The sequence below is a fragment of the Lolium perenne genome, chromosome 6, assembly GCF_019359855.2.
Source record: "Lolium perenne isolate Kyuss_39 chromosome 6, Kyuss_2.0, whole genome shotgun sequence".
Taxonomy (NCBI): Eukaryota; Viridiplantae; Streptophyta; class Magnoliopsida; order Poales; family Poaceae; genus Lolium; species Lolium perenne.
The window spans coordinates 62,112,779-62,137,283 of NC_067249.2; the positions used below are offsets into that span (position 1 = coordinate 62,112,779).

A 24,505-nucleotide genomic window follows, 5' to 3' on the forward strand; every position below is an offset into this window, starting at 1 on the left:
CAGGAAAACGCCTCCGCGTCACGGGGAATGAGGGAGATGTCGCCACGTGAGCTCCTCGTGGAGTACCCGGCGGGGATCGGGTACCCGCTAAAGTCGGAGACAGCCCCCCGCCCCCCCCCCCCCCCCCCCCCCCCCCCGCGAAGCTTCACGGGGATGGCGGGTATGGGGACTGCCGGGGATCGGGGCGGGGATGGCGGACTCATCCCCGGCCATCCCCGTCCCCGTTGCCACCTTGACTCCTACTGTCAATGCTCACCATTGTCTGATTTCAAGCAAACCTGCCATGGTTTGGAGACCTAAGCTTTCAGAGTTTGTTCTCAACCAGTTGGTTCAGCTCGTCCATAGCGGCATCTGTTTTAACCTGGGATTCAAAGAGGAGAAGATGAAGAAGGTAGCTGATGATGATGTTCTTGCATTCACTGGCATACATGTGACCACTCTTCGGATCTACAACCACATCAGAAACTGGAGGATCAAATGAAGTGTCATACTCAAGATGAAATTCGATCACATTCCAGACTGGAGCGAAGATGGTTGCTTCTTCTATGCTGGTGATGAAGAGAGGGCGGATGAGTATATTCATGTAGTAAGCCTCATTGAGTTCCTTCAAAGATCTGAAAGTATATCATTGTTATCCACACTAATAGTTGTTCCTTGTGGATTGTCGCGCTACCCGAGGCATCGTCAGTACGTCGGGATCCCGATCACGAACTATGCTTAGATGAAGACGGTCTTCATGCTCGGTTTGTCTGTAGGGCACATCTGTTTCAACCTAACTTGCTAGTTAGGGAAATTAACTTCATTGTAGACAACGAAGAAGAGTATGCCAACTACCGTAAGCTGCAGCCAGCGGAGGAGGAGCTGGCTTAGGACCTGGCTACGAAACAATTTTCTGCTTGGTGATTCTGCTTCCTTCGTCATGATCTGCTGATTTTGGGAGGTGCTCTCGTATCCCTCCATTAGCTAGGACTTGATGAACCTGATTCCCAGTCTGTAATGATGTACTTGTTCGAGATAGTATATACTAATCCCTAGTGTAATGAACTTGTGATGCATCACGAAGTATAGTCATTTTGCTCGTGATTAGGGTAAGATCTTTTTGTGTATTACCAGCAACTTTTGATGAACTGAATCTAGCTGAATGTGTTAGCAATACTGATTAACCTCATCACTCTAAAGTAAGGGATTACCATAGCACACTCTTATCTGCAACCAAACAATAAGGACTAGCTTCCCTCTCCGGTGCAAAAAAAAAAAAAAAAAAAAAAAAAAAAAAAAAAAAAAAAAAAAACCCCGCCCAGCAACCAACAACACGCGCTTTATGGCCCATGGCCCGTTTGCAACACACCGAATTCACTTCTCACTTCGTCGTGCACGAGAATGATCAGGTTGGTGCACTTCCTGTCACCCAACCATGTGGAGGTTAAATCTCTTCCACCGCTAAACTGTTTTCAATCACATTTCGATAACGAAATAACTAGTACATTACTCTAGATAATCCAACCATTAATACTTCTCCAACAAATACCAATTAATGACATACACATCAGGTGTGCACTATTCTATGCATGATCAGTACAGGCGTAAATTCATGATCAGTTCTACATTTACACTTGCATTGATCTGCATAATTCATGATCAGTTTAAGCAGCAATATACCACTATCAGGTACCAGCATGATGCTGCAAGTTCTTGGAGTAAGTGGCAAATATGTTGGATTAAAAAGACCAGCTAACGAGGATTTTCTGTTGAGCAATACAATTAAATTAGAAAATCAATGCAGGTATGCCTCCATAAAATTTTCCTATCGCTCAGGTACCAGCATGATGCTGCAAGTTCTTGGAGTAAGTGGCAAAAACGTTGGGTTAAAAAGACCAGCTATCGAGGATTTGCTGTTGAGCAATACAGTTAAATTAACAAAATCAATGCAGGCATGCCTCCGTAGAATTTTCTTATCGCCTCAGCCATCAGCACCTCCTAGTGGACCTATAAGAATAAAGATCAGCAAGATCAGCATTTACGGAGAAGTTCCTCCTAGGTTCTCAGTTCAGTCAAATTAAAATTTTATAAGCACTAAACAGTCAAATAGAGATACAATTCTGACCTCTACAAGTTTTGAACTCAGAGTTTGAACTTGTAACTAAATTAGGATTGAACAGATTAAGCATCACACTCATAAAGGTTCCACAGACAATAGTTTCGGGATAAACACTAAACAGACAATGATTTGATGTCTACAAATTTTCGAACAACTTGTACACTAAATTAGGATTGAACATATTTAAGCAGCACACTCATGAAGGTTCCACAGAAAATGTTAGTTCATCTAGTGTGTCAGTAATAAGTGTCAAATTCAGTTTTCGTCAGTTTTCGTCAGTTTCATCAGTTAGTTTAGTTTGGTCAGTTAGTAGTTGTCCCGTCAGCTATTTGCTAGGAACAGATAGGATAGGAATTGGTCATAGTTTTTGATCCGATCCTTGTGTTGTGAGCTCGTGTGCTCGGTCGTGGGATGGCACGATCAATGTGGGCAACGTGTGAGCAGGCACGATCGTTACTTTGCTGAATAAAAGGAAGAAGGAAACAGAAAGCTGTAGGCATTACACAGCAACAAACTCTCTGTCATTGTCTCCTCTCTGTTCGTGCACTAGTTCGTGAGTGTGATTGAGAGAGAAGAAAGGCTACAGAAAATAGTTTCGGTATAGTCAAACAATATGATAAAAGGTTTCAAGCGATCATGAACAAGATACTAGCTAGCAATCCCTAGTCAACTAGGAATTATGTACATCTATGATTCGATACAGCTATATAAACTTAGACTGCTGTCTAGCTCAACTTAGAAAATTCTATGCCAAATTTAAGATAACTTATGCAAAGAAAAGAAATTTTACCGTGTACTGCTGTCTGAACAATCATCATTACCATCTCTCGGATCGTCATCTAGCAAAGAGGAAAACTTCTTAATGTCCAACACAACTACAGCAGTATTAGAAAAAATAGATATATTTTTTATATCTTACTTGTTCAGCCTGCGGTCCCAACTTGTTCCTCATGCATGATATTATAGATGAAACGGTAATAGCCGCCCGGCTAATATCCACAATGCCATCTTCAGTCTGCGTGGTTTGCCTAAAGTGCATTCCTGCCACACGGACATTACCTCCATCCTCAAGAATCAGTACAGGAGATCCTGAGTTGCCTTTCTGAGACGTGTAAGATCCCCAGAGGTGATGAAAATCTTCGGTAGGCTCCCTACAAGTAATAATATGCAAGTGAGCAACTATATAGATTCCCTACAAGAGCAGTATCAAAATTATTTGCGAAAAGAGTTATTACTTTGCGTAGCCATGAGATGTTCCAGGCTCAAAGATAAGATTATTGCCCATGTGAAAATAACTCAACATTACCAATGGCCTGCCAACTGCAACTTCCTCATTTGAAAACTCAAGTGGCTCATCAGGTATGGGTTTCGAGAGCATGATCAGAGCGACATCTGTTGCTTCATCATCAAAAACAATCTTGCCAGTACATGAACCAATAAAAGGAACAACAATAGTTACTTCTCGTTCCGTCAGCCGAGTGCGTACGGCATGATAACAGGTCATAACCACACTCCTACCAAGTGCCGAGCCCATCAGGAAACCACTGCCTCCTCCCTCCACAGATACCACACATGCCCGATGAGCAAATACAGCTTCATTAAATGCACTAGGCAGAGGATTCATTAACTCAAATTTCAGAGATCTGTTTAACAAAAGCAAACATGTGCAGAGAATACATTATTTAGCAGTTATTGGCACTAAAACAAATCTTGAAAAGAGGTTAGAGAAGCTAATGCAATATAAAAAAAAACAAAATCCAAAATCATCCAATCCCACTCCTACTGCCTCAAGCTTCAGTCAGACGTCAATCATCATACCAAGGTTCGGGAAAGCGGAAAAAAGTGTACGCTTATGCGCGCTGAAGCGTGAAGCGAAGGGTCTCCGCCTCGATTAGGGCCTAATCGCCTCATTAAGCGGTAGACGCACTTAATCAAGACACTTTTTTGGTAATCGCGATTAGTCAACGCTGATGCATGGATTAAGTGGTCCCAAAGCATCAGAATTGAAGGAATTAAAGGTGCAGCCAGGAATTAAAGGTGCAGCCACGAATTTACTGGGAGCATCCCTTCCCGAAGCGAGCAACTCCCAAAGCGTCACATTGAAGGCAATCTGGCTATAAAACACTGGACTCTTCCTCTCCATTTACTCATTGCAATCTAGCACAGGGGTTGAGTTCAGGAGAGAACCATGGAAGACGAAGCCTGAGGAACTGCTCCTCCTCCGCTCCCTTCTCTGCCCCTGCAGCAACATCGAAGCCGCCGGCGTCTCCCCTTTCTTAACCGCCCCTGCTGCACCTGCACCCCTGATCTCTCTCCACTCTTCTACGCTAGGCCCCATGGACAAATTCACGTGCCCCATTGATCCAAAAGCAACTAGGGCTGAAGCTTTGAAACAGCAGAATATTAACGAAGCACTTAACAAAGAGAGAACACAACAAACTGCAAGATATGTTGCAAGATGGATGTATACACATGGTACTGTTCTTTCACTCTTTCAATCAGCAAGATATGTTGATGTGTTGTGAATTTATTACTAATTCCCTTTTATGTACTACCGTTTTGCAGCCATTCCCTTCAATGCTATTGATAATGATGAATTTGTAGAAATGGTTGAGGCAATTGGATGCTTTGGTCCTGGTTTTAAGCCTTTCCCCATATGACATGCGAGAGACATTGCTGAAAGCTGAGTACGCAAGAACTCAAAGTCTGTTGAAGGATCGTGAAGAAGATAAGTTGAAGAATGGATGCACCATTATGACTGATGCCTGGACAGACATGAAGAGGAGTATAATGAACCTGTGCACAAATACAAGTGAGGGGACAACTTTCATGAAGTCAAAGGAGATATCAGATGTGTCCCATACAAGTGATGTGATATTTACACTGGTGGACAAGGCCATAGAGGAGGCAGGACCAGATCATGTGGTGCAAGTTGTGACTGATAATGCATCCAACAACATGGGAGCAAAGACAATGTTGAAGGATAAGAGGCCTAACATTTTCTGGAGCTCGTGTGCGACCCATACCATCAACTTGATGCTGCAGGGAATTGGCAACCTGCCAAAGTTCAAGAAGACAATGGACCAAGCAAAGAGTTTCACCATATTCGTGTATGGACACCACCGCACAATGTCTTGTATGCGCTCCTTCACCAAAAAGAAGGAGATCATCAGGCCACAGGAGTGACCAGATTTGCATCATCCTTCCTCACGTTGCAAAGCATGCTTGATAAGAGGGATCAACTAAGGAGGATGGTTGTAGATCAGAGGTGGGAAACACTCGCAGATGTGAGGTCAAAAAAGGGCAAGGAAGCAACAGCCACAGTTCTAAGTCAGTCCTTCTGGAACAATGTTCACCTTTGCTTGAAGGTTTTCGAGCCTTTGGTCAAGCTTCTTCGTTTGGTTGATGGGGATGTTAAACCATCAATGGGTTTCCTATATGGAGAACTGCTCAAGGCTAAGAGAGATATCAGAGATGCCTTTGGTAATGTGGAGAAAAACTACAAAGATGTGATGGCAATTGTTGATAAGAAGATGAAGGGTAGACTGGACTCTCCATTGCATGTTGCAGCATACATGCTGAACCCATACTACTCTTATAACAATAGCACAATCTTTGATGACCCAAATGTCATTGAAAAGTTCATGCTTTGTGCTGAAACCTTCTATAATCATGATGATGACAAGGCATATGCTGCTGTCAATGTTGATTTGGACAAATTTCAGAAGAAACATGATTCTTTTTCAAAGAAGATGGCTAAAAGCTATGAGAAATTTCGAATTCAATCCAGGTGATATATGCATTTGTTTTATTGTTGTATCTAGTCCTATTCATGTATTCCAGCAACTTACCATGTCTCATTTACTCTTTTCTTAGCATCTTGGTGGAGGCTCTATGGAGGTGGAGCACCAGATTTGCAAAGGATGGCAATTCGAATTCTTTCACTGACTTCAAGTTCTAGTGGCTGTGAAAGAAACTGGAGCACATTTGAATCGGTCAGTAAAATTAGTTACCTATTCTATCTGATTTAATAACAATCTTAACACTCTGTAATCTGATTTCTAGATCCACACTAAGAAAAGGAATAGGCTAACAACAGAAAGGATGGATATGTTAACCAACATTCAGTTTAACAACTGGATGTTGTCCAAGAAGGAGAGATGCAGCCGGAACAAGTCCTACGAGGTCCTCCTAGCTGCTGATGCATCTGAAGGTCAGGGATTCCTTTTTGAGGGAGGAGATGCACACGCACTGATGGTGTTTCATGATCCAGATGAGGGCTACGTCCCTGGTACAAACATACCATGGAGTGTGATTGGAGAAGCTGTTGGAGCTGACAAACAACTTAAGCCTCGTAGAAGTGCAAGGGTGGTTAGAGAGATAAATGAAGAAGAGTGGGAATCAACAGATAAAGATGGAGAGGAGGAAGACATCGATTTTGATGACGATGAAGCAGAAGATGATATCAGGGAAGTGGCTGGCTTTTAGTGAGAAGTGTGCCGAGGAAATGACATAGTATCACCATTTATCTTCATTTTGCTGGGTTGTAATGAATTTATTTATGCATTCCGTGTGTTAGTATTCTACTATTCGTCCCTGAAACTATGTAATCAAGTTTGATCCGCAGGGAGTATGCTGTATACAAGTGACAATTTCGCTCGTCCCACCATCACAGCATAATAACTATACTGTATGCAAACCGAATGATACGATAAGAAGCCTCATGCCTAATTTGCATATTTTGTCAAAGCATTAAGACAAGGAACCCTGGAGACCTGGACAACTTAGTGTCTTGCTAAGACTTTGCAAAGAAAATTTTATTTCCACAAACATAAGACAATTTACCAGACAATTAGTCAAATTATACTCTAACCAACCATTACTTTGAAACAAAATATAATTGGCTAGGCAAATATTGTATCGTACAGGTACGGGAGAAAGTAAATCTTATATGCCAAATTTTGGTACATCAGTCTACGAACTATGATTTGGGACTGAATTGCTCGCCTTCATTCCTCTTGTTACACCCACTTTCAATAAAAAGATAATTGATTCCACCATTTACATGGGCTACAATATCATAAAGAATCTACTTTGTTGTATATGAAACAGAACATTTACTTAAGGCAGTGATTTGTAACCACCAAAGTTATTAGAAACAAATGTACCTTGGGCTAGCGAGCATCAATCGCACACTGGAAACAATAATACTCCTCAGTCCATAAATACATGTCTTAGGTTTGTCAAAATTTGGATGTATATATACACTAAATAGTGTCTACATACATCCAAATTTTGACAAATCTAAGACATCTATTTGTGGACACAGGTAGTAACAAAATAAAAGGATGACCTTACATAAAGAGTGAACACAACTGGATCCTCAGTAAACCAGTTACTACTAAATATTAAGTCAAAAGGCATCCAATTCCACATGGATACTACACGCAGGATAGGATACGACTAAAAACCACAAAATAATGTATCTAAGTCCATGAAAGGGAATCTCTACATTAAAGTAGCAAAGCACAATACCAAATCAAGGTATATCTCTGTCACTCTCGGAGATGCATTTGGTGGTCTTGGGGAGGCATCATCTATGGGACGGGCTGTATCAAGGTCAGCTTCAGGTGAAATCAGATCACGAACAGAAAATACAATTTGCATCACCAAACCCTCCTATTGGAGTGAGAAAGGCAGGTTGAGACACGTATCACAGTGACCTAGGGGGCTTTGGAAGTATTCAGGAAGCAAAATCCGTGGGGAACTTCGAGAGAAGTGTTTTTTTTTTCGAATAGTCAAGAGACGGGGGTTTGGATAAGACTCACCAGCACAGCAGCGAAGCCGAAGGAGAGCGTGGTGATGCGTCCAGCCTAGTCGCGGAGTGGCGTAGCTGAAGCAGGCGGCGGCGTCGGGCGGCGGCGGCGTCGGGGCAGGCGGCGGCGTCGGGCGGCAGCGGCGTCGGGGCGTCGGGCGGCGGCGGCGGGATGGTGGTCGGGGAAAAGGCGGAGATGCGGGAGCGTGTTCTTGTCCCGCCGAGACAGGTGAAGGAGTGAACTCGTGACCTTTGAGGGCAGATTAAAAGCTGAAGACAAAAACAAAGGTTCTTCAATCAAACAGATTAAATACAAATCCTCAACCAGAAGGACAGATGTTCAATATAGATCCACAGACACAAATTGAAGTGAAAAAATGAATAACTCAGATCTAAGAAGGTCAAATATACACTTATATGATGTCTCGTTTGATCCATTAGTCTCCATTCGTAGAAACCACCAATCCATAATGGAACATAACCTTTGAAGCAAATAAAAAATGAATAGCTCAGATCTAAGAAGGTCAAATATACACTTATATGATGTCTCGTTTGATCCATTAGTCTCCATTCGTAGAAACAACCAATCCATAATGGAACATAACCTTTGAAGCAAATAACTTGTAAAAGCCTTCCACTGACGACTTCGTTCCACTGAAGCGTAAGAATTTATAGAGATCCGTAACAGATCTGTTACGGAACCCTATAAATTCAAACGCACCAGAGAATCAATTCTTCTCAGGGCAGAGGATACCTCTGTGTATTAAGGCTCCCCGGAAACATAGGAAATATCACTCTTAGATGCGCCATGGTTGGAGAGGAGGTTGTTCTTAGGGTTGAAGGAGACGAAACTGCGACTAAGAATATGTGGCTGGGTAGGCAGCAGATCCCATCCCCTTAAATAATCACGTATGTGGCACTCCCTACCTTTTAAGGGTGATTACGGACTTAATTAGAGCGTGATTGGTGCCAACGAAACCTAACCTTGCAAAGTTGGACATGCCAAAAATAAATAAAATTTTCATCGTTCTGAAATTAGCCAAAATAAACAGTAGCAGTCAATGCCCCCACGGCATCTAAAAATACTAGTGGTTGGGGCGCCTCCTGGCCGGTGCTTTGCAATTAAATCCAAAAACCTAATGATAAATAGTGACCTGTCACATGGATTCTCTGACGATCGGCTGCTCACCTAATGTGTTTAACTTAGCACGTGGAAAAGCCATTAATTAATAGCTGCACCTGGGTGCTGAATTTTGAACCCTTAATTTGCTTACTTGAACATAAAACTCGAAAAATAATCCTTAATTTGCTTACTTGAACATAAAACTCGAAAAATAATCTTTTGACAGTAAACATACGATGAAATTATGGAGCACAAGGAGGCTATAATGTATTACAAACATTTTGCAGCATTGTCCAACATATCTTGAACCAACCTATGGTATGGTTAGAAGAGTAGTGGCAGCCCCAACCCACTATAGTTAAATCTCGGATTTGACACTTTGGTGTCTCATAAAATGCGGAATATTCTTCAGTGAGAGACGATGTTTCCGTCAACAGCGAGACGCATGTGGTGACTTCGTCAATCTCAAAACCCACCGGATCAGATCTTCGACGCAGTCTCTTAGAGGTGCTCATAGGAGCACGGTGTGCGTGTGTGCGCATAGGGGTGAGTGTGTGCACGTATGCGTGAGCGTCTTTGATTGTATTATGTTTTACAAAAAAATAGTAAAAAAAATACACAGCGGCAAAAAAATCACACTTTGTGAAGAGCTTGAGCACTTATACTGACAAAAGAGTCGTAAACTTGTTCAGTACATTGTATTACACGCAGCAGCAAGCCAGAGCTAGAACGGTTGGTCACGCCTGGCCAAAGTGCTGGAGGCTAGCGACAACTAATTGAGTTGAGGGCAACAAAGCCAGTCAAGCCTTCAAGGCTGACCTGCAAGAATTGAAGAATCACCAGGTTTAGCTAGTAGTATGTTTGATCGCCATAAACATGTATTTTCTTCTTCACGTATTCCCAATGTTGTTTTGTATATTTTGTTTGGCTGCATGCCACTGGTTCATTTCTATGTAGTCAAGTGCAATGAAAAAGAAATACACAGAGGAAGATGCATGACGGGAGCACATTACCGGTAAGTATGTCAGAAAGTTAACTTTTAACTATACAAAGTGTAATTTCCCATAATAGCTTCTCCAATTAAAAACCCTTTGGTACAGGGACATATATATCTTCTAGATGAATAACTTATTGGTACTACTTCACTCAGTAACCCAACTTGAAAGACAAATTAATTGATTACAGATACATGCCATTCAGATGCAAATCGAGGTCATGCCCCTCACAGTAATGTCCAAGCTATTTCAAGTTACATATCACTAAGAATATTACATCTCAAACCCCAGAACTCAATTAGTAATGTCAAAGCTATTTGCTTCAATGGTAACATGCAGATTGTGAGAACCCTCCCTACAAAATACAATAGCCGATGAACTCATATAAAAATAATACCTTCTCCTGCTGCTCACCAAGATTCAGATGGCTCCAATATTAATGACAACATGCTTAATGCGGTTTCTGCATTAGCGGTCAGTTTCTAGAATAAGGAAATCAAATATGAGACGATAAGCATGCATTTTCTTGCAATTAGCGAAAGCACAATGAAAAGATGATAGTTTATGACAGTGTGCAACCATATATTGGTTGTACAACTTATGTAATGACCAACGAAACTCCGTAAATTTGGAAAGTAAGGTATGCAATCAATCTAAAATGGTGGATGCAGAAAAAGCTGGTAGAACTTATATTGCAAATTAATATATTAAAAAATACTATCTTATCATAATAATACATCTATAAACTGGTGAATAACCAATGCCTTGATGAACTGGAGCATCAATTCAAGGAAGGTAGATGTCTTCTTATAAAAAAGTTTAGAGGACAGAACCTATACTGACATTTACTCTTAATCATATAATAAATACATCTATCCAACCGATTTTTTTTTTGTCTCTTCAAGCATACGCTATTGTTAATTTGCGTTGACATGCAACTTGGACAGTAACACATTTACTGTCGGAACAGTTTTGTACAAGTTCAAATGTACAACCACAAGGCTACATAAAAGTTGAGTAAAATAGTGACGACCGAATCGGAAAGGATACAAAAGTTAAGTTATTGGTAAAATAATAACAACTGCTTTCGCTATTGAAGTAGTCCAGTAGCTTTAAGATCGAATATACAGTATGATATATACAATAATACTTAAGGTGGCACGGCATGCAAGTACTTAAATTTAGAAAAAAATGGAGATGGACAATATTAAAAAAAGGCTAACCTTACGTTCTAATTAGGTGATATACATATTTATTTTATATAATTCAAATGCAATTTCAGAGGAAGAAACAACAAATATTTTGAGATTTTCTGTAGTAAGAGTTCTGAACGTTTGACTGGTGCTATCTTTACCAAGGATGAGGAAGTAAGAATAATGTAATAATCAAACTTGCTAAGCGGAGTAACTTGGGGAGAACCAGCACAACATGATGGGGACATGGTGGCTGTGATGGGGAGAGCAGAGTGCTGATGGGAGCAAATTGAGTTGGTCTTGGCGAAGAGAGGTGTCCTGCTGAAGAACTATATGCTGGTTCAGCAGTCCATCATGCTTGAGATGCATTGTGTTGTATTACTGGAGGAGATCGTCATGTGCTAACCGCAAAGAGATTGTCGTGTGCTCACACGCAGGTCTTGCAGCTAGCATTGTTAACTGCTGTATGCGCTCTCCTGGCGCTTCTTCCTATGCAAACAGTGCAAACAATTGTTTCAACTGCATCAGCATCTCGTAGTTCATATCATCAACTAACTGACGTATGCGCTCCTTCCTGGCGCTCCTTCCTATGCAAACACTGCAAACAATTGTTTTAACTGCATCAGCATCTCGTAGTTAATATCATCAACTATTACTTCTCATGTTCACAAAGGAACTTGATAATTCCTTTAGGCTTGAGGAGTGATCTCTACAAAAGTATAGCAGCTATGCATCATGCCTCACTCGAATACCATGCTAATTAAACTGCAAAGAGTAGAGTATATGGCCTTCACTACATCAGCGCCAATATTCTGCTGATCACTTGCCATTGAGATCCAGATTCACACTGTTGGCTTCAAGCCTTAAACCTCAACCCAAAAACCTTGAAAAATGTCACTGTTCACTTACAAGTTTTCATACAGTACAAATGTACTTGGTTCATGAGGAAAATAAAGTAGGTAGCACGACTGAAATTGAAATTACGCACATGCTTCCCTAGAATAGCCAACAAGGGAGTAACCAAGTAAGAAACTTGATCTGCTTGTCCAAATAGGATTTTGCTGAGCCAACTTCACCAGCGGGTGCATTGCCACCTATATCAGAAAACAAAGCTTCCTTGGATTTTTTCAGGTTTCCATATTTGTGACTTGCACAATGCAGTAGCCTTTACACGATATGACTTCACATCTACAATCTTGTATGCAGGCTTGAAAACCAAAAATATGTGCATGTTTCTAGGACTGAACTAAGGGAACTAAAATAAGGACGAATGACCATAATATACAACATACCAACATTTTCTAAATGAATTCATCTCTGATGATAAAAGTTCACCCACACGCATACAGTAGCATTGCATTTATGCAAGTGAAGATACGTTTGCAAGATTTCCATAAGATCACATTAATAAAGCATTCATGGATAATAATGCAATGAAAATAACACCTTTAGTCGCCTAAATTTTCACCGCATTCATTTTCCGGAAAATGAGATAGCATTCAAGAAGTAATAGCTATTGAAAAGTTACTCCAAATCACATCTGAACAAAACATAGCTTTACAGGTCATACTTATCTCTGTAAAACTAACACATCAACTGAAGTTCAGATTGCAAAAAAAAAGTTTCTGGAGTCTGTTATACAATCATCATGCCTCAATTTATTTTTGCAGCTGTTCACGTACTTTATAAGGATTCAAGGCAATGGCAGCATACAACATGCGATGCTCAATCTATAAATTTAGAGGTTAGCCTATTTTATTATGGGAACATTTAGTACAAATATAAAACCATCTTAACTGAAAGCATACTGGCAAAAGCTAAGAGATCAAATCAAAGTGATTACCTTGACAGTCCCAACTGATAGAATGCAGAGAAATCCCTTAGCATCCTTTTATTGATGGATTCCCCTCTTTTTTATGGAGGCACATCATCTGAAGAACACCTATGATGTCAACGGCTTCGGTCTGCTACTGACACACATATGTGGGAAGACTGATGCATACGATATGCTTGCACCTGCTCACTCTCTCTGGCCTCAAGGTGTCACATAAGAAAAAAAATGTAAGATAGATGACAGTAGAAAAAAAAAAGAGAATCACTTGACCAGTAACCTGCCATGCAAACCAATAATATAAAATTGATAACATTCAGCAATAGCCGGACGACAAAGGATGTGCATTCATGTAACCTGTTGTAACCATTATATCTTCTTAGGAGGAGTGTACCCTTGAACCTTATGCCCTTTCAATGAAATGAAACGCAAATATTTTGCGTTTTCTCAACAAAAAAAAAAAGATCGAAGGTGTGGGATGTTTCTTTTGTTTACATGGTAAAACCAACATTCTACGTTGCGGCAACATTTAGCAATAGTGGAAAGGTGGCTGGTTGGATAATCTCTATCAACTCTCCTTCACCGTTGTGCATCACCTCTTTATATACTAAAAATGAGAAAAAAATTACATCAATAAAAGATTCAGTAAAAAGGGTAATATATAAAGAGTTCTAGCATTGAGGGTGGGCACATAACCAGACACTCGAAGCCCATACCCGAGAAATTAACATGATACCCGACCCCGTATAGAAAATTACAGTGATGTGCTTTAAAATTTTAATTTCACGAAGCCCATAGGAAAAACCTTAATTCACTTAAATATCCAGCAAAATAAATACCAGTTGCTAGCATGATCTTGTCCCTGATTATCTTTTCGTTGATCCCTAATATTTGCCAGGATACTTGCTTACTCATGGCATTGCCAACCCTTTTTAATATCATTCACAACTTCCGTATGGCCTTGCATCTACCATAAAAAAAAAATCGGTTATGAAAGTTGCAAACGGAAAGTCCATGGTCCGGGGCTGGTCAGACAAATGTTTCTATGCGTCTAAGCAATCATAAGAAGAACCAACTCCATGTTATCATTTATAATTACATCAGAACTGTGTCGCATGCAGGATAGGGCCAATACAGTTCACATCGGTAACCACCAGAGTTTTCAAGGAGATCCTAAACTATTGTATGACACAAGTAGGCAAACAAGCAATGGCCTTGACCTTTGATAAGCATACATATGACAAGGATAAGTATTTGCAAAAGCCAGAAGGGTGTGGTATGGCACTGATCTATTGATCAAAGTAGAAAAAAGAGAGCAGTTCTGTAGGTAAGATGGCAGTGTACTAAGCCCTTTTCCTGCATCTTAACAGCTAGATCAAATGAATAACCGTCTCCCAGAAGTTTTAGAAAATGTATTGGTCAGTACAGTACCAAGAACCATGGACACTATCCTTTATTAAGCTAGAGCACCGGTAAAAAGCTATGACTATAATTTACATATGCATAGCCAGTGTGATCCAGCTATGAGACAGTTAACATTAAAGGAATAAAATCTGAATAGACGAAGAAATAACACAGCGATGCATCAACCTTATTCCATTTCCTTGCCCGCTCATACCAACCAATAATACTACAGCAGTCAAACTAAAGGCAGCAATAAGTACATAGTGAGATGGGGAATCACATACCGTACTATTCTTTGTAAAGCATATACTTGTTTGTTCGACAACCAGATGACATGGCAGCACATATCCGCATGATTTCATTCCAGTGCATGTCCTATAGTCAAAATAGATTAGTCCAGCTTATCAAATAAATAAATAACCAAGAATATGCAACATAGTATTTCCTATGTTTCGCCGCATGACTTCGCTTGGTGTCAGTCCGGAAGCTAGCATAACGGATATGAGCGCTCGAAGGTGACCAACTTGGCCTCTCCAAATATGTATTGAGACTACTCTCAGTGCTGACAAAATTTTACATACACATCATTTCGTTACTATTTTGAGTACCTAATCGAGGAAATAAAAATTCAGTAAAATAGTTAAATGAAATTTGAAATACATAACCGACAATGTGCATTGAACTCACCAATATCTGCAAGTTCATATTATGTGTTTCTCCTGTTCATCTCAAGTTCCTTGTATCCCGGTTGCTAGTGTATCTTGAACTATATTTGGACAAAATTGAGCTCCGCATCTTGAGCTAGAGAGCAAACTGACCAGCATGTACCAGGTGGCCCAACCAACTGAAAAATTGGTTAGACCGTGTTTCCTGCATTCCCGCCACTCCTCCCAAAGATCGGATACTCTCTTCCCAAATTCTTCTAGTAAACAGCATGCACACAGTCTATTTCTATTCTTTTTATGGCCTTGCACCGGTACCTTGTTGTACTGTTCCTCTTGACAATCGAATCTAGGGGATAGTAGCAGAAACCTAGAGCAATGAGGTGAACATATGTTATTTTATGATATTACGCTAGCCTGTTGCTGCCGTATTACTTGATATGCTTGATTTTTTTTCAATTAGCAGCTTTCTCTGATTCTCTAATTCAGTTTGGTCTGCAAGCCACCAAAGTCAACCAGCAACGACATATTCTACTTCCCTGATTTTCTACTTCCCTATCCACAAAGTCAACCAGCAACATATTCACAAGTCCTAAATCCCAAATCAGAGCAGTTAAAGGACCACCCGGCACAGCTGCAACATTATGTCGCGGCAAATACGCAGCAAGCAGCAGCGACGGCTAGTATAGAAGGTGCCCGTGGAGGCATACCTGGTGAGGCGGCACGACAGTCTGGCGGTCATGCTTCGGCTTCGGGATGTGGCATCGCCAGTTGGGCGGCCATGCTCAGAACGACCGGCACGGAAGACTCTCCTCCCTGGTTCCTTCGTTCAGCGGCGGACGGGGAAGATAGGGCGGCGCCGTAAGAGCAGTCGACCCCATCTCCTCGTCCTCTTCCATGCCGCACTTCTCGAAGGTGCCGCTGCCCGCCCGCTACAGCGGTATCACTGACCTTGGATCGCCCATGCCACACACGAGCGGGTAAATCGGGCGCGATAGCAGGGAGCTCGCGAAGGCACCAGGAGGTGGAGCGGCGGCGGCCTGGGGGCGGCGGCTTTTTTTTTTTTTTTTTTTTTTGAGATGGCGGCGGCTCGTTTGAAGAGAGGAAACCCTAAAAACGTTTAGCAGCTCCCGTGCGGTGGCATTTTCGCTAGGAAAAAGCTGGCAATCCTCCGGAGGATCTCACGCACCGCATCCTCCGCCTCCAACGAACGCCACGCGTCCCGATGGGCCCATGAACCACCGACGCTGCGACGCCTTCTTCACCACTCGTTTATCTTTTCCGTCCGGTACATGTAGTCTCCTCCATTTTCCCCAAATTCACCCGCACCCATCCATGGAGATTGGAGAGGACGAAGTGAGATGGAGCTCGCCCAGCGCCACCGACGGTTCTCTATGCTGCAACGCCGCCGCCGTAGTTTCCCACACCACCGCACCACCCTCGCCCAAGACCTCCTTTCCCTGCCCCCTTTTTCTACCCAACGTCTCGCTGCTGCCGGTGTGACAGCGCCGCTACTAAGGCATGGCAGCAGTGACGTCAGGGGCACGGAAGCTATCAGCCGTCCGCCACCGCTCGCCATCGTCGACTGCTGCTCCAAACCGTCCCTCCACCCTGCTGCCATCATTTTGATGCTAAAAGACAACACTGGGTGCGGTGCGCGTCGGCGTCTGTAGCGTTGGTCGAGATAACGAGAGCGGCGGGTTCCTGGAAGAGAAGCAATTATGGAGTTTTGCGACGTGATGTGTCTCTGGTCCGGGACGGGTCTCAGTTCACATCTGCTGCCATGGGCCGCCGGCGCTGCTACGAACGGCCGCCACCGGGCTGCTGCAAGGCATCCACCACCGGCGCTGCTACATATGGCCACGGGCGTTGCTACAAACCGCCGTCAGCGCTGCTACATACGGGACGCCGGGCTGCTGCAAGCCAAACCAGCTGACACTAGTACATACGGCCACCGGCGGTGCTAAAAACCGCCGTCGGCTCTGCTACATACGGGACGCCGACCAGCTGACGCTAGTACATACGGCCGCCAGCGGTGCTACAAACCGCCGTCGGCTCTGCTACATACGGGACGCCGGGCTGCTGCAAGCCATCCACCACCGGCGGTGCTACAGACTGTCGCCGGCGCTGCTACATACCTCCTTCGCCACTGCTACACACGGCTGCCGGTGCTGCTGCAAGCCATGCACACCGTCGCTGCTACGAAAGGCCTCCGCCGTTCGGCCTTGGCTCTGCTAGGAAGGCCACCGGTGATGCTACAATCTGTCGCCGGTGTCGCTGAACTTTCGGGAGCCGCCGCCAGCGCTGCTTCAAGTCGCCGCCGCCATCGTCGCTACAGGTTGGTTGCGTGCTACAGCAAGCATCACCGCCATTGATGCAAGGGGACAAGTACTGCGAGCTTCGCCTCCCTCAGTGGAGGTCGCGCCTGACGGCGGAGCTCCGCCGATCGCTGAGCTGGGTGGTTAATGTGCAGAGCCGTGTGATACGTCTCCAACGTATCGATAATTTCTTATGTTTCATGCTTGTTTTATGATGATACACACATGTTTTATATATACTTTATGTCATTTTTATGCATTTTCCGGCACTAACCTATTAACGAGATGCCGAAGAGCCGATTCTTGTCAAGTCTGTTTTTTGGTTTCAGAAATCCTAGTAAGGAAATATTCTCGGAATTAGACGAAATTAACGCCCAGGATCTTATTTTTCCACGAAGCTTCCAGAAGTCCGAAAGGGAAACGAAGTGGGGCGACGAGGCGGCGACACGCCTGGGCGGCGCGGCCCAGCCCCTGGCCGCGCGGCCCTGTTGTGTGGGCCCCTCGCGTTGCCCCTAAACCTACCTCTTCGCCTATAAGAAGCCTTCGTCGATAATAACTCCAGTACCGAGAGCCACGATACGGAAAACCTTCCAGAGACGCTGCTGCCGCCAATCCCATCTCGGGGGATTCAGGAGATCGCCTCCGGCACCCTGCCGGAGAAGGGAAACATCTTCCGGAGGACTCTTCACCGCCATGGTCGCCTCCAGAGTGATGAGTGAGTAGTTCACCCCTGGACTATGGGTCCATAGCAGTAGCTAGATGGTTGTCTTCTCCTAATTGTGCTATCATTGTTCGATCTTGTGAGCTGCCTAACATCATCAAGATCATCTATTTGTAATGTTACATGTTGCGTTTGTTGGGATCCGATGAATATGGAATGCTATGTTATGTTGATTATCAATCTATCTATGTGTTGTTTATGATCTTGCATGCTCTCAATTATTAGTAGAGGCTCTGGCCAAGTCGTTACTTGTAACTCCAAAAGGGAGTATTTATGCTTGATAGTGGGTTCATGCCTCCATTAAATCTGGGACAGTGATAGAAAGTTCTAAGGTTGTGGATGTGTTGTTGCCACTAGGGATAAAACATCAATGCTATATCTAAGGATATTTGTGTTGATTACATTACGCACCATACTTAATGCAATTGTCTGTTGTTTGTAACTTAATACTGGAGGGGGTTCGATGATAACCTGAAGGTGGACTTTTTAGGCATAGATGCATGCTGGATAGCGGTCTATGTACTTTGTCGTAATGCCCAATTAAATCTCACACTACTCATCATAATATGTATGTGCATCGTTATGCCCTCTTTATTTGTCAATTGTCCAACTGTAATTTGTTCACCCAACATGCTATTCCTTATTGGAGAGACACCACTAGTGAACTGTGGATCCCGGTCCATTCTTTACATCGAATACAATCTACTGCAATACTCGTTCTTACTGTTCTTTGCAAATATCATTTTCCACACTATACATCTAATCCTTTGTTACAGCAAGCCGGTGAGATTGACAACCTCACTGTTACGTTGGGGCAAAGTATTTTGGTTATGTTGTGCAGGTTCCACGTTGGCGCAGGAATCCCTGGTGTTGCGCCGCACTACACTCCGACACCATCAACCTTCAACGTGCTTCTTGGCTCCTACTGGTTTGATAAACCTTGGTTTTTTACTGAGGGAAACTTACTGTTGTACGCATCACACCTTCCACTTGGGGTTCCCAACGGACGCGTTTTGTACGCGTGACAAGCACCGTGTACTTATTTTCCCTTCTGAATTGCCCATGTGAAGCGAAGTTGAGGTTGGGGAGAGAGACGAGTGATACGTCTCCAACGTATCGATAATTTCTTATGTTACATGCCACATTATTGATGTTATCTACATGTTTTATGCACACTTTATGTCATATTCGTGCATTTTCTGGAACTAACCTATTAACAAGATGCCGAAGTGCCAGTTGCTGTTTTCTGCTGTTTTTGGTTTCAGAAATCCTAGTAACGAAATATTCTCGGAATTGAACGAAATCAACGCCCAGGGTCCTATTTTGCCACGAAGCTTCCAGAAGTCCGAAGAGGAGACGAAGTGGGGCCACGAGGTGGCCACACCCTAGGGCGGCGCGGCCCCCCCTTGGCCGCGCGGCCCTATGGTGTGGGCCCCTCGTGCCGCCTCCTGACCTGCCCTTCCGCCTACTTAAAGCCTCTGTCGCGAAACCCCCAGTACCGAGAGCCACGATACGAAAAACCTTACTGAGACGCCGCCGCCGCCGATCCCATCTCGGGGGATTCAGGAGATCGCCTCCGGCACCCTGCCGGAGAGGGGATTCATCTCCCGGAGGACTCTACGCCGCCATGGTCGCCTCCGGAGTGATGTGTGAGTAGTCTACCACTGGACTATGGGTCCATAGCAGTAGCTAGATGGTTGTCTTCTCCCCATTGTGCTTCATTGTCGGATCTTGTGAGCTGCCTAACATGATCAAGATCATCTATCTGTAATTCTATATGTTGCGTTTGTTGGGATCCGATGAATAGAGAATACTTGTTATGTTGATTATCAAAGTTATGTCTATGTGTTGTTTATGATCTTGCATGCTCTCTGTTATTAGTAGATGCTCTGGCCAAGTTGATGCTAGTAACTCCAAGAGGGAGTATTTATGCTCGATAGTGGGTTCATGTCTCCGTGAATCTGGAGGGGTGACAAGAACCTCTAAGGTTATGGATGTGCTGTTCCACTAGGGATAAAACATTGGTGCTATGTTCAAGGATGTAGTCACTAATTACATTACGCGCAATACTTAATGCAATTGTCTGTTGTTAGCAACTTAATACTGGAGGGGGTTCGGATGATAACCTGAAGGTGGACTTTTTAGGCATAGATGCATGCTGGATAGCGGTCTATGTACTTTGTCGTAATGCCCAATTAAATCTCACTATACTCATCATAATATGTATGTGCATGATCATGCCCTCTTTATTTGTCAATTGCCCAACTGTAATTTGTTCACCCAACATGCTGTTTATCTTATGGGAGAGACACCTCTAGTGAACTGTGGACCCCGGTCCAATTCTCTATACTGAAATACAATCTACTGCAATACTGTTCTACTGTTTTCTGCAAACAATCATCTTCCACACAATACGGTTAATCCGTTGTTACAGCAAGCCGGTGAGATTGACAACATCACTGTTTCGTTGGGGCAAAGTACTTTGGTTGTGTTGTGCAGGTTCCACGTTGGCGCCGGAATCTCTGGTGTTGCGCCGCACTACATCCCGCCGCCATCAACCTTCAACGTGCTTCTTGGCTCCTCCTGGTTCGATAAACCTTGGTTTCTTTCTGAGGGAAAACTTGCTGCTGTGCGCATCATACCTTCCTCTTGGGGTTCCCAACGAACGTGTGAGTTACACGCCATCAAGCTCTTTTTCTGGCGCCGTTGCCGGGGAGATCAAGACACGCTGCAAGGGGAGTCTCCACTTCCCAATCTCTTTACTTTGTTTTTGTCTTGCTTAGTTTTATTTACTACTTTGTTTGCTGCACTAAATCAAAATACAAAAAAATTAGTTGCTAGTTTTACTTTATTTTCTATCTTGTTTGCTATATCAAAAACACAAAAAAATTAGTTACTTGCATTTACTTTATCTAGTTTGCTTTATTTACTGTTGCTAAAATGGCTACCCCTGAAAATACTAAGTTGTGTGACTTCACAACCACAAATAATAATGATTTCTTATGCACACCTATTGCTCCACCTGCTACTACAGCAGAATTCTTTGAAATTAAACCTGCTTTACTGAATCTTGTTATGCGAGAGCAATTTTCTGGTGTTAGTTCTGATGATGCTGCTGCCCATCTCAATAATTTTGTTGAACTATGTGAAATGCAAAAATATAAAGATGTAGATGGTGACATTATAAAATTAAAATTATTCCCTTTCTCGTTAAGAGGAAGAGCTAAAGATTGGTTGCTATCTCTGCCTAAGAATAGTATTGATTCATGGACTAAATGCAAGGATGCTTTTATTGGTAGATATTATCCCCCTGCTAAAATTATATCTTTGAGGAGTAGCATAATGAATTTTAAACAGTTAGATACTGAACATGTTGCACAAGCATGGGAAAGAATGAAATCTCTGGTTAAAAATTGCCCAACCCATGGACTGACTACTTGGATGATCATCCAAACCTTCTATGCAGGACTAAATTTTTCTTCGCGGAATTTATTGGATTCAGCTGCTGGAGGTACCTTTATGTCCATCACTCTTGGTGAAGCAACAAAGCTTCTTGATAATATGATGATCAACTACTCTGAATGGCACACGGAAAGAGCTCCACAAGGTAAGAAGGTAAATTCTATCGAAGAAACCTCTTCCTTGAGTGATAAGATTGATGCTATTATGTCTATGCTTGTGAATGATAGGACTAATGTTGATCCTAATAATGTTCCGTTAGCTTCATTGGTTGCTCAAGAAGAACATGTTGATGTAAACTTCATTAAAAATAATAATTTCAACAACAATGCTTACCGGAACAATTCTAGTAACAACTATAGGCCATATCCTTATAATAATGGCAACGGCTATGGTAATTCTTATGGGAATTCTTATAATAATAATAGGAACACACCCCCTGGACTTGAAGCCATGCTTAAAGAATTTATTAGTACACAAACTGCTTTTAACAAATCTGTTGAAGAAAAGCTTGGGAAAATTGATATACTTGCTTCTAAAGTCGATAGTCTTGCTGCTGATGTAGATCTTTTGAAATCGAAAGTTATGCCTAATAGGGATATTGAAAATAAAATTATTACTACAGCAAATGCCATCCAAGTTAGAATTAATGAGAATATAAGATTAATGGCTGAACTGCGTGCTAGGTGGGATAGAGAAGAAAATGAAAAACTAGCTAAAGAGAAGAATGTAGCTAAAATTTGGACTATTACCACCACTAGTAATGCTAATGCTACACATGTTGCTGCACCTCCTACTATTAATAATAAAAGAATTAGTGTTAGCAATGTTTCCACTTCTAATGCAAAGCGCGAGAAACTGCCTGAAACTGCTAAAACTGCTGAAACTGCCTGTGATAAAGCTGCTGAAATTTTTTCCAACATTGGGGATGATGATCCCATTGCTTTAGATTATAATGGTTTGAATTTTCATGATTGCCACATCTCTGAAGTTATAAAGTTCTTGCAAAAACTTGCTAAAAGTCCTAATGCTAGTGCTATAAATTTGGCTTTCACGCAACATATTACAAATGCTCTCATAAAAGCTAGAGAAGAGAAACTAGAGCGCGAAGCCTCTATTCCTAAAAAGCTAGAGGATGGTTGGAAGCCCATCATTAAGATGAAGATTAAAGATTTTGATTGTAATGCTTTATGTGATCTTGGTGCAAGTATTTCTGTTATGCCTAAGAAAATTTATAATATGCTTGACTTGCCACCGTTGAAAAATTGTTATTTGGATGTTAATCTTGCTGATCATTCTACAAAGAAACCTTTGAGGAAAGTTGATAATGTTTGCATTACCGTTAACAATAACCTTGTCCCCGTTGATTTTGTTGTCTTGGATATTGAATGCAATGCATCTTGTCCCATTATATTGGGAAGACCTTTTCTTCGAACCGTTGGTGCTATCATTGATATGAAGGAAGGTAATATAAAATATCAATTTCCTCTCAAGAAAGGTATGGAACACTTCCCTAGAAAAAGAATGAAGTTACCTTTTGATTCTATTATGAGAACAAATTATGATGTTGACACTTCGTCTCTTGATAATACTTGATACACACTTTCTGCGCCTAGGTGAAAGGCGTTAAAGAAAAGCGCTTATGGGAGACAACCCATGTTTTTACCTACAGTACTTTGTTTTTATTTTGTGTCTTGGAAGTTGTTTACTACTGTAGCAACCTCTCCTTATCTTAGTTTAGTGTTTTGTTGTGCCAAGTAAAGTCGTTGATAGAAAAGTTCATACTAGATTTGGATTACTGCGCAGAAACAGATTTCTTTGCTGTCACGAATCTGGGCTGTTTTCTCTGTAGGTAACTCAGAAAATTATTCCAATTTACGTGAGTGATCCTAAGATATGTACGCAACTTTCATTCAATTTGAGCATTTTCATTTGAGCAAGTCTGGTGCCTCGATAAAATTCGTCAATACGAACTGTTCTGTTTTGACAGATTCTGTTTTTTATTTCGCATTGCCTCTTTTGCTATATTGGATGAATTTCTTTGATCCATTAATGTCCAGTAGCTTTATGCAATGTCCAGAAGTGTTAAGAATGATTGTGTCACCTCTGAACATGTTAATTTTTATTGTCACTAACCCTCTAATGAGTTGTTCTAAGTTTGGTATGGAGGAAGTTTTCAAGGATCAAGAGAGGAGTATGATGCAACATGATCAAGGAGAGTGAAAGCTCTAAGCTTGGGGATGCCCCGGTGGTTCACCCCTGCATATTTTAAGAAGACTCAAGCGTCTAAGGGCATCCCCTTCTTCATCGACAACATTATCAGGTTCCTCCCCTGAAACTATATTTTTATTCCATCACATCTTATGTGCTTTGCTTGGAGCGTCGGTTTGTTTTTGTTTTTTTTTTTGTTTTGTTTGAATAAAATGGATCCTAGCATTCACTTTATGGGAGAGAGACACGCTCCGCTGTAGCATATGGACAAGTATGTCCTTAGTTTCTACTCATAGTATTCATGGTGAAGTTTCTTCTTCGTTAAATTGTTATATGGTTGGAATTGGAAAATGATACATGTAGTTATTGCTATAATGTCTTGGGTAATGTGATACTTGGCAATTGTTGTGCTCATGTTTAAGCTCTTGCATCATATACTTTGCACCCATTAATGAAGAAATACATAGAGCATGCTAAAATTTGGTTTGCATATTTGGTCTCTCTAAGGTCTAGATAATTTCTAGTATTGAGTTTGAACAACAAGGAAGACGGTGTAGAGTCTTATAATGTTTACAATATGTCTTTTATGTGAGTTTTGCTGCACCGGTTCATCCTTGTGTTTGTTTCAAATAAACCTTGCTAGCCTAAATCTTGTATCGAGAGGGAATACTTCTC

General features: G+C 42.1%; 1 protein-coding gene, 1 long non-coding RNA gene and 1 pseudogene across 9 annotated transcripts; 1 reads left to right on the forward strand and 2 right to left on the reverse strand.

Annotated features, from left to right (window-relative positions):
• Positions 1 to 1,467: 1,467 nt before the first annotated feature.
• Positions 1,468 to 8,584, reverse strand: LOC127308145 (uncharacterized). Its single transcript, XM_051338917.2, has 6 exons — positions 8,325 to 8,584; positions 7,927 to 8,183; positions 3,334 to 3,741; positions 3,018 to 3,249; positions 2,889 to 2,937; positions 1,468 to 1,986 (listed from the first exon to the last, which is right to left on the reverse strand). Exons 3-6 carry the CDS (start codon positions 3,720 to 3,722, stop codon positions 1,961 to 1,963), a joined length of 696 nt encoding a protein of 231 aa, XP_051194877.1. The 5' UTR covers positions 3,723 to 3,741; positions 7,927 to 8,183; positions 8,325 to 8,584; the 3' UTR covers positions 1,468 to 1,960.
• LOC127310525 (uncharacterized) lies at positions 4,435 to 6,586 on the forward strand (annotated as a pseudogene).
• Positions 8,585 to 9,422: 838 nt separating the features above from the next.
• LOC127308146 (uncharacterized) lies at positions 9,423 to 16,233 on the reverse strand. 8 transcript variants are annotated; one of them, XR_007856298.2, is made up of 6 exons: positions 15,832 to 16,232; positions 15,147 to 15,491; positions 14,744 to 15,067; positions 13,068 to 14,022; positions 10,429 to 11,822; positions 9,423 to 9,855 (listed from the first exon to the last, which is right to left on the reverse strand). It is a non-coding gene; the product is annotated as an uncharacterized lncRNA (long non-coding RNA). The 8 variants fall into 8 exon arrangements; XR_007856297.2 differs by lacking the exon at positions 9,423 to 9,855 and adding an exon at positions 12,213 to 12,318 and having other exon boundaries at positions 10,196 to 11,822; positions 15,832 to 16,233; XR_007856299.2 differs by lacking the exon at positions 9,423 to 9,855 and having other exon boundaries at positions 10,196 to 11,822; positions 13,068 to 13,662; positions 13,895 to 14,022.
• Between the last annotated feature and the right edge of the window lie 8,272 nt (positions 16,234 to 24,505).